The sequence below is a fragment of the Perca flavescens genome, chromosome 19 (genome assembly GCF_004354835.1).
Source record: "Perca flavescens isolate YP-PL-M2 chromosome 19, PFLA_1.0, whole genome shotgun sequence".
NCBI classification, from domain to species: Eukaryota; Metazoa; Chordata; class Actinopteri; order Perciformes; family Percidae; genus Perca; species Perca flavescens.
In genome coordinates this window covers 3097999-3108779 of record NC_041349.1, presented here as the reverse complement: position 1 = coordinate 3108779, position 10781 = coordinate 3097999, and the positions used below count along the sequence as shown (strand labels likewise).

Genomic DNA, 10781 nt, shown 5'->3' with positions numbered 1-10781 from the left:
TTATATTTTTATACATTTGTGGTTATTGTCTTTTTTGTGTAAGATAAAAGCACAAGGCACATTGGAAGTAGAGGAACAAATATTTAATTAACTTTTGTAAAAAGTTCTAAAGGTTCTCATCCGAGGGCAACCAGCAGGATGGTCCTCGCAAATATCAGCAGGTCCAGCGCAGAGGTTGTGTAGTATGCAGGCTGACGTGATCAGCATGACCACCACATCCAGCCTGGTGTTCTGTAGGTCCCTAATCCTCCTCCACTTGCATTTGACCTTGTCAAAATATTATAGTATAGAGGAGGACAAGGTCAGTGACTTTATTGTTTGAGAGTGTTTTTCTGAGATTGCGAGTTTGATTATCAGCCGCGACATAGTATTACCTGCCAAACGCTTGTTCCACCACAACGCGTCCTCTGCTTATTTGAGTGTTCCTCTGCTGATCCTGGATGGTCAGGGCACCGTTGTCCCGCTTCGGCGTGGCGATAAAAGGGTATTCCCGACTGATGTACCTTAAGATAAGAGGACAGATTTTATTTATACCAGGGTTAGGGTGGGAAATGTATGGAGGGTAGTGCAAGTTACATACTTGTATATTTGAAGTAGCAAACAGCATCAGTATTCTCCAAGATGCTACAAAATACTAACCCCTCCATTTTTTCTCCAGACCTCTCAAAGAAGGTGGATTTCCTGAGGATCCTGAAGTCATGAACCCTGCCTGAATCAATGTCAGAAGTGGTTAATTGCTGTGTATGCCTAGAAGGAAAGTGCTTCCAGTATACTGGTGCATGGCAGTCACAGGATTCAATAGGCACTTACCAGGTGCTCCTACAATATAGCCGCTGTAGCTTGATATGGCATCCATCTATGGCCCCTGCAATGCACAATGTTAATGACCTTACAGTTGTGAAAATGTAAAATTTCCCGAGCCCCTGGGGATTAGTAAAAGCAATAATAATGTACCTATGATGTTGTTAATGCCACACATCGCCCTGAATGCAGCAGACACTGACATCTTCTCACATTCCGTGTACCAGCTGATGAACATTGGCACCATCGTGCACAAGGCTTGCATCACTTCAACCACACACCTGTAGAATACAATAGAATAGAATCTGAGTTTTTTTTGTAAATGTAAAAAACATCTAAACCTACTACCTGTGTGCAGATGACTGGGACACATCAAATTTGTCCGAGAGCTCTCGGAAGCTGTTCTGGTTGGCCAGGTACCAGAGGAAAAGAGAAACCTGTAGATAAAGAATGTAAGCCCTCAACAAATAACCACAAAGGGAGAAACATAGTTTATGTATTTAATTGTGGTATAGCTATTAGAGTAAAATGCCAGGATGCTTCGAACAGCCATTCTTTATCGGGCAGGCCTACCTTTTGCCTGAGGGGAATCTCAAATTCTTTCCGTTCTCTGTCCAGACCTTGCCGTCTCAGGACCTCCAATAAATAATCAAATTGGGCATGGGTTACCCGGAGATGTCGGTAAAAAGTCCCTTCATCCATAATGAAGAGACGCTCCCATTCCACACCAGTCTTCAATATTGTTTTAGACATAGCAGATTGAACAATTGCATTTCTGAAAAGTAAAGTTGAAACAGGCTTAATGGCAGAATAGTAAAATGATCATAATGTGATTAATCTTTTAGGAGCTAGGCCATTCACCTTACTGTAGAATGACATTATTGGTCTTCACGGTAGCTATTGAACTGTGTGTATATTGCGTGTGTTCAACAGTTGAAGCAGAGCATCAAAACTAGGTTGCAAGTGTAAACTTGAACTGTTCACATTTTCACTCACAAGCTGGTCAGATACATTCAGATTGACTGTCTGGTCTGGTCAAGGTACCTACGTCTCACTAACGTTTAGACGTTGGTAGCACCATACGCTGCTTGTGCTGCCAGGCCTAGCTAGTCTAGCTAACTATAACAACCAGTTCATGTTTTGAATATCATTGAACAACAACTGTGGATGTACGCTTAAAATCATGTAAGCGATAATTGATGTTATTGTCATCCTAACAAGGCAGAAGTACACTTATCTTAATGATGGATCCAGTAAGATGACTGTTAAGATAGCTAGCTTCCATTTGCTAACGTCATTCAAGACTAGCTACACTAACTTTTTTTTTAAAGGAGGCTTCATTTATTACCTTATGCGCAGTTCCTCCTCCTCCTCTTCGCTCAGTTGAACAAGGATCCGGCACCTTTGGCGATAGAAAGTTTCGCATAAAAATATAAATGCTGCACGGTCGGCCATATCGGTTTGTTGGTATGATATGAGACGTAAACTGCACATATACCTAAAAGCTGATATTTACCTGAAGCTGCTCCAAAGAGAAATAACAAGAGGAAGAGAAATGGAGCCATAAGAGCCGAGAGAGGGTAGATCCTCCGTTATCTCCTTCACAGAGGAAAGATGAACCCTTATCTCCTTCATGGAGGAAAGATGAACCCTTATCTCCTTCACAGAGGAAAGAAGAACCCTTATCTCCTTTACAGAGGAAAGATGAACCCTTATCTCCTTCACAGAGGAAAGAAGAACCCTTATCTCCTTCACGGAGGAAAGATGAACCGTTATCTCCTTCACGGAGGAAAGATGAACCCTTATCTCCTTCACGGAGGAAAGATGAACCGTTATCTCCTTCACGGAGGAAAGAAGAACCCTTATCTCCTTCACGGAGGAAAGAAGAACCCTTATCTCCTTCACGGAGGAACTAAGAACCCTTATCTCCTTCACAGAGGAAAGATGAACCGTTATCTCCTTCACGGAGGAAAGAAGAACCCTTATCTCCTTCACGGAGGAAAGAAGAACCCTTATCTCCTTCACGGAGGAAAGAAGAACCCTTATCTCCTTCACGGAGGAGAGAAGAACCCTTATCTCCTTCACGGAGGAAAGATGAACCCTTATCTCCTTCACGGAGGAAAGAAGAACCCTTATCTCCTTCACGGAGGAAAGATGAACCGTTATCTCCTTCACGGAGGAAAGAAGAACCCTTATCTCCTTCACGGAGGAAAGATGAACCCTTATCTCCTTCACGGAGGAAAGAAGAACCCTTATCTCCTTCACAGAGGAAAGATGAACCCTTATCTCCTGAAGAAAACGGGATGTGTGTTTTGGTTTTTTTGCAAGGCGAAGAGATGTCCCGCCCTAATCTGCTTCTGATTGGTTTACCTATTCTTCTTCTTCTTCTTCTTGGTAGATTACTACCTTTGTAGTATACCGCCACCACCTGTACAGGAGTGTGTACTACCATGAATTTCATAGAGTCTAGGCTTGTATTAGTTCAATATATTCTTTTCATTATACCAGTATTATTAAGATACATAAATACATAAAGTCTCTCCCTTGTCATTCCCTTTTCTTCAAGTATATCATGTATGGAGTTCTCTCCTTCCATTTCCTAGTTATTAGTTTATTCTATTATCATTATATTTCTCACATGTAGAAAGTACATGTTCCACATCATCTTTGTCTTGTCATTCTATGTATAATCCATAACCATGTCCTACTATGTGTAAGGTAGCATCCAGTCCTGTGTGACCTAATCTGAGTCTGGTATATAGACCACTTCTTCCCTTCTGTTTAAACTCAGCACAGTAACCCTTTTTCTGGTCACATTCTTCTGTATTTGATGGTATTTCAATTCAATTCAATTTCAATTTTATTTATAGTATCAAATCATAACAAAAGTTATCTCGAGACACTTTACAGACAGAGTAGGTCTAGACCACACTCTATAAATTCCAAAACCCCAACAATTACAGTAATTCCCTCAAGCATTAGCAGTGGCTATTGCGACAGTGGCAAGAAAAAACTCCCTTTTAGGAAGAAACCTCGGCAGACCCAGACTCTTGGTAGGCGGTGTCTGACGGGCCGGTTGGGGGCGTGATGAACAGTGGTGATAACAGTCACATTAGAAGTCACAGTGACTTCGAAGGTTATCGTGGAAGTTCATGGCATAGCAGGACACATCGTGTCATACTGAGTAGTGCAGTCTCCTATACCGGATCCTGACTACTCTGTGCATAGGAACATCACAGCAGGGCGTTGCGGGATGTAACGTGGCGCTGCAGAGCACGGGTGGGTGCGGCGGGTGCAGCAGGACGCAGCAGGACGCAGCAGGAAGCGGCCGGGAAATGCCGAGAATCGCAGAGAGCAGAGCTATGCTCTGCGAAATGATTCAGCACCACGGACAGCGTCAGCTGATGGACAGCGATGTTGCTGAACAGGCCGAGTGAGCTCAATCAGTGGCACAAATTATATATACGTTTGATAAGAAGAGCTGGATTATCACACCGTGAGATCATATGCAGTAATTATTTATTTCAGCTAATAACGTGTCACTTGGCGAGGGCCCCGTTTTCGTCAAGTGACGCAAGATCGGCGGTGTTTGAGGGGCCCCTAATTGGCACGGGGCCCTGGGGCGGCCCCACCCATGCTACCTCCGCTACTGGTGCCGGGCTTTGAAGCAAATTTGACATATTGGGCCAAATGGTGGAAATACCAAGAATTAGCTAATCAGAGAGTATATGTATGTAGAGTGGGATATGCCTTCGCCATCCTAGAAAAACACAACTCGTTAACTGTTAACAGACCTTTAAGGCTATGTTCAGACTGTAGGCAAAAGTGGCACAAATCTGATTGATTTTTGGGGTCAAGTGACCAGGTCAGACTTCTTCAGAAGTAGCGTAAACACTCAAAAATGTTCAATGCGGCCACAGTGTGAGCAACCGATGCGGATTTGATGCGACTTTTACGTTAATCTACATCGACATTTGTCACCATTTTGCTGCCACGGGAGTCGGCCCCGAGACACAGACAGTAACAGTCAATGGAGGGAGATTGAGGTTACCTAAGGTTACCTAACCCTAACACAGACAGTAGAGGGAGCTGTTAGACCTGATTAGTGTATTCTCATTAATGTTACGGCTGCCATTACACAAACATGTTGAAATAAAAGGTAACTGAGACTGACACGGAGGCCAGTTTTATGACAGGGAACACACCACAGAAAGGGTTTTCTTTCCACTTCAATCATTCCCTTCAATATCATGAATCATATCTCAAACGCAATATCAGTCAAAATCATCGCAATTTGACATTTTCCTCATATCGTGCAGCCCTAATTATCATAATTTACTAAATGACACTTATGTCCAAAGACCTGCAGGTTCAGTAACTCTCCGAGGTGTGGATGTGTTTATCTGCATATATCTTGTAGCTGTCCAGCTGGGCTCCACTCCTCACCCAATAAGCTAGATCAGGGATCTTCAACAGGGGGTCCGTGACCTCTAGGGGGTCCTCAGAGTCATTGCAGGGGTGCATCACTTCCACATCAGATAAAAGGACCCTGAACAAACTGGTCAACATGTTGGACAATGACTGTCATCCACTCCACAGCTCTATCACAGAGCAGAAGAGATGATCAGATCAAGACTACACACACTGCACGGGGATCAATAAAGTATCCATCTATCTATCTATCTATCTATCTATCTATCTATCTATCTATCTATCTATCTATCTATCTATAACATCTTAATAACATTCATACAGAGTCATATCTGTGAAACAGCGCCTCTCTGTGGCCACATTGGTTCATTACATCACTGCAGGATACGCTTCATTCGGGTTGGGGAGAGACACAAGAGGTCAAAGGTCAGCCTGTATGTGTGTGTGTGTGTGTGTGTGTGTGTGTGTGTGTGTGTGTGTGTGTGTGTGTGTGTGTGTGTGTGTGTGTGTGTCCAATAAAGTATCTATCTATCTATCTATCTATCTATCTATCTATCTATCTATCTACCATCCACAGATACAGTTCAGCTAATGGATTCACGTTGCCTTCCACATGTATGTTTGACGTTAAAACATTATGCTATATGAATATGTAAATAGTAACTTAGTATTGCAGGGCATCACAAAAGGTTACACTATGGTAGCTCAAGTTTAATATGCAACTCAATACAATATATGTAGGGGGGGGGTCCCTGCTCGGTACCCTGTTAGGGGTCCTTGGCCTAAAACATGTTGAGGACCCCCCCTGAGCTAGATGATACTGAGATTCTGATAACAGCTGTTCACAACCTGTTACTTTGATCATTTTGAGGTGTGCTGTTTTTTCTCTTACCTAATATTTTCTGACGTGTGAATACACAATAAAAAAACTATTTCCTGAAAACGTCAGCAGTGACACGTGACGAGGAAGGAGGAGGGCTGTACTCGGTGTGTCTGATAGAAGTTAATGTGCTGATCTCAGATGACCAACATTTCAAATGGAGGAACCATCTCTGCAGCTGCTGCTGGGTAAGTTCAACTTAATGTTTCAGGGTTTGTCAGTTGAAATAACAGGAATTAATAATGTAATTTAGAATACTGCTATTAAAAAGGGCATTTGAAAGGGTTGTACACTTCAAAATTCACTTCATGTGCTGGTTGTTAAAACCAACCAGCGACCCAGTCTCACAGTAGTTTGTGATAAGGTCACGTAATTTAATCTATTGATTCGTGTACACGGACACGTTATTCTTGTTTTTTCGTGATGGTCAGCACGTTTTTTAAACTAATGTATTTCAACGGGAACTTACAATACGATTTAACTTTATAGTCAGCCAGGGCTGGAATTCTTTGTGGCTCCCTGGGCAGCTCGTATAAAAAAGTGGACATAGACATACATAAGATGAATAACACTATACCAAAGGACATACATGAAACATTACCACAAATTACATAAACACCCAAGTAAAGAAACAAAGCATACATGTATAACAACAGAAATTGCTTTAAGACAGAACACTACGATATGGGCCGAGCCGGGCGCAGGGACTACAGGCGGAAAATAGCCCTTGTGCTACAACCTGCTACACTGCACATGTAGTACAGACCGGCGTCAGGTGTCGGTGTCCCACCTGAGGTGCACACAGACCGGCTGCAGTCGATGGAAGAGGTTGACATGTCGTCTCAGCCAGCATCAGCTTTTTTTGATTTATTTGGACTCGAAGTTGAATGGTCTTCATTCTCTGTCTGTCTGTCCATTGTGAGTCAGCAGTAATGAAACGTAGGCGGCCGATTAACGTACCGTTTCTTTGCATCTTTCCTCGTCTGAAGTTTCCAATTCCAGAGTACAATTGAACGCAGCATTAGTGGCACTGTCAAGCTCTACCTGGGCAGACGAAGAGAGACCAACCGCTGATGGCTGATGTAAAAAGCATCACTAACTGAGGCTGAATTTGAATTTAGGGCAGTCATGTGCTCAATCACCGTTGTTTTAACTCACTTTTTGATATATTGGTACTTTCTAGACAGTTAACTAGATGAAAATCTTACGGACAATAACTTTAAAAGCTGTATTCTTAATTCAAATATTAATTAAATTATTAATAATTCCTGTTTTTATTTGCATTTATAAATTCATTATAAATGCTCTTTATTTCAAAAGGGGAGCAGAGGAGAGCTGCTGTCAGCTCCTCTGTCTCACTCGTTCCAGTCTATCTATGGTCTCACCATGAGGCAAAGGTAGTAGACATGAATCAAGCTCACTCCTGTAGCCAATCATGCTTTAAACTGAAGTCAGGACCTCCTACCTCATTAACATATGGACACAGAAATACAGTACTACATAAATGTAGGTGGATAAAAATGTAGAAATATATTTAAAGCATTAAGTAATTTATTTATGATTTTATGTATTATTTTATTCATTTAGTTATACATTTATTTCAGCATTTATTTATTTATTCATTCATTTATTTGTTATATGGAGACTTATTGAAACTTAAGTTATGTCGTTCACAATTTTTGAAGTTTAACTTTGAAACTATTTTTATAGTTCCTCTCTTATATAATGGATTAATTAATACATTTGAAAACCAATTGAATAATTCATTTTTTAATGTACAATTAAATATTAAATAAATAAATGCTCTATTTCAATTTCCAAGACATGGAGGTCCTCCATCATTTACTGCTGTCAAGTTTGAGGATCAAATGAAAAATATTGAATGTGTATTTCAGTATTTTTTCTAATATCAATACTGGCTGTTTTTCTGTGTTGATGTCTTGTTCCACGTTAAAGCTCAGACTAACCTGAGGTTGATTTCTCTTTAGTTCTGACTTCACTGCTGAGCAGCCCAACAAACCAAGGTCAGTAAACTCCTTCTGTCACATCTGGTAGACAAGACAATGGTTGAGGAGGGAGAGTTTATGAATACATTTTAACACTAAATTCAGTTTAGAAAGCCGCAGTGACAGACTGGAGAGAGAAGATATGATTGAAGATAAAATTTTAAAATAATTCAAACCAGGGCTGTTTCTAATGATGCACCGGCTGCTAGAGAACGAGGAAACACTGATTCTTTTGAAGGATGGGTAATAAACTGGTAATGTCAGGAGGATTATTGAGCCAAAGTATTAATAAATACAGAAACTTTAAAAAGTAAGACACATGTAGACAGATGTAGATATTCTGCTGTGTCTAATAGCAAATTTGAGAGTTCAATTTGAAAACATGCAGAAATGGTTTGATAGTTCACCGACTGAATTACAGAGGAGAGGATTCAGCAATGGACAGACAGTGAGAAAGCAGGAATATGAGGAATGTGGTCAAAATAAGCCTTAAAAATGCAAATCATCTTCTATTACTGCATCTTCCTCCCTCCAGTCTCTCTGACTGTGAGTCCCAGCAGATCTCAGATGTTTGAAGGAGAGTCTGTCTCTCTGAGCTGTGAGGAGGACGACAGCTCTGCTGGATGGACTCTGAGGGGGAACACAACCAGAGAAACCAGGACTCAGTGTGGAGATGGCTGGGGAAGACCTGCTGGTTCTTCCTGTAACATCAGCTACATGGTCCCAGGGGACAGTGGAGTTTACTGGTGTGAGTCCAGAGAGGGAGCAACCAGTAACAGCATCACCATCACTGTCACTGGTAAGATCAGACTGTGGAGTCAGTATTGATGAAGCTGTGTGTGAATGGATGACATGCTGTAGTTTGTCTCTGTGTTGAGGTGGACCAGTGATCCTGCAGAGTCCTGTCCTCCCTGTGATGGAGGGAGAAGACCTCACTCTGACCTGTAAAACAGAGACCTCCTCCAACCTCCCAGCTGGTTTCTATAAAGATGGCTCCTTCATCAGGACTGAGCCTGCAGGTCACATGACCATCCACCATGTTTCCAGGTCTGATGAAGGCCTCTACAAGTGTCACATCAGCAGTGTTGGAGAGTCTCCACCCAGCTGGGTCTCTGTCACAGGTGAGGAGGTTAAAGGTCGTTATTCATCTTTCACACCTACAGGTCGGTAGACTCTGTGATTTGGGGGCATCATTTTTTATTTGTTTCTGATTTACACTACACTTTGTCACATGCACCAAACCTGGTCTTTGAGATGATGATGATGATGATGATGTGTGGTCATTGTAGGTTATGGATCTGAAAATTATCATCACTTTAACCATTTATATGTCAGTAAATTGTGTGCAAGGTGGAAACTGCAGGCTAGTTAATGCTTTGATTTTTGGGTCACTTCCTGTGTGTGTCTGATTGTGTTCTCACATGAAGTGACTGAAATCTTGAGCAACAGAGACCTCCGTATTCATCGACCAGAGTTCTGTTATTTGGTCTGGACTAGAGTTTGAATGAGCTTTCACACCGCCCCAAACCAACGGGCGTATCCAAGGAAACGCTCCAGCGTTGGGTTAACACGGTGTGGAAGCAGCTTAACACACCGTCTGATAGTAGATATCTCTTCCTCTAACTAGACCGAGGGATTTCACTCAGTTACAAACATGATACACAACATGGAAGTTAAAAGTCTAAAGCTTCACATAAAAAGGAGGAACAGTGAAACAGCTGAACGTGTTATCTACTTACTTTTATTTCTTTACTTTTAATTAATTATTTTTCTTGTTTATTTTAGAGAAACCCACGACTACAAGTCCTCCTACAACCTCTGACTTCAACACTTCTTCCTCTCCCCCGGTCTCCTCTCCTCCTCCCCTTGTGTTGTGGTCCATTGTTCCAGTCGGTGTCCTGGTTCTCCTGGTTCTGCTGGTTCTCCCGGTTCTCCTGCTGAGACGATGCCTCCGTAGGAAACCTAAAGGTTAGTCTCAATAAGACTCATATTGCGCTGCAGTTTAAAATAGAAATTTACTGTTGATATTTTCAATTTCAGAATTGGAGTGAAGTGTTTCAAGTCAAACGTCTCTTAGGATTCTCATGAATCACTTTTCTGTTGTTGACAAACCATCGTCACCACGAGGGCCCTTTAGCATGCTCCGGAGCTTTTGATCAAATCACATAATCTTCCTCATGTTTTCATCTTTACGGATGTCTCTTTAATGGATAAACTGATTGAAATTGATGTTAACTTTGGTTTAATTCAGCTGCAGTAGAAGCTGGAGATGATGACGTCACATACAGTGATGTCACAATATCGAGCTGGAGCAAAGGTAAAGATATATTTTTCAGATAAAAACCGTGTGAGTTCTTGTTTTAATGTCCTGAGAGGACATTTTGGGAAAAGGGCATTTTATAAAATAGGGATATATTAACAGTCAAACTGTGAGGTCTATTGTAATAGATGATAGGTGATGGGTGTGTTGTGCTTGTCATGAGAGGCCGGGTGTTTGGTACCCTGTGGTTAACACCTCTAACAGCTCTAACAGCTCTAACAGCTCTAACAGCTCTGTGGTCGTCCAGTTTCCTGTTTCTCATAGCAACCCTTCAGCTGAGTGGGGGTCTTCACACGCTTCACTTCAGGACACAGGACAAAACAAAGATCATATCAATAAGCTA

At 41.7% G+C, this 10781-nt stretch overlaps 1 protein-coding gene across 1 annotated transcript; it reads left to right on the top strand.

Annotated features, from left to right (window-relative positions):
• The first annotated feature begins 8112 nt into the window (after window positions 1-8112).
• Window positions 8113-10091, top strand: LOC114546113 (Fc receptor-like A). The gene is made up of 4 exons (XM_028564778.1): window positions 8113-8136; window positions 8654-8917; window positions 8997-9254; window positions 9904-10091. Exons 2-4 carry the CDS (start codon window positions 8686-8688, stop codon window positions 10089-10091), a joined length of 678 nt encoding a protein of 225 aa, XP_028420579.1. The 5' UTR covers window positions 8113-8136; window positions 8654-8685.
• Window positions 10092-10781: the final 690 nt, after the last annotated feature.

What these genes read in the sequence shown, in the direction of transcription:
- LOC114546113 (XM_028564778.1), top strand. Translation starts at nt 8,686, where the DNA reads ATGTTTGAAGGAGAGTCTGTCTCTCTGAGCTGTGAGGAGGACGACAGC. An exon ending in CATCACCATCACTGTCACTG is followed by an intron (nt 8,918 to 8,996) that starts GTAAGATCAGAC and finishes CTCTGTGTTGAG; the next exon opens with GTGGACCAGTGATCCTGCAG. An exon ending in CACAGGTGAGGAGGTTAAAG is followed by an intron (nt 9,255 to 9,903) that starts GTCGTTATTCAT and finishes TGTTTATTTTAG; the next exon opens with AGAAACCCACGACTACAAGT.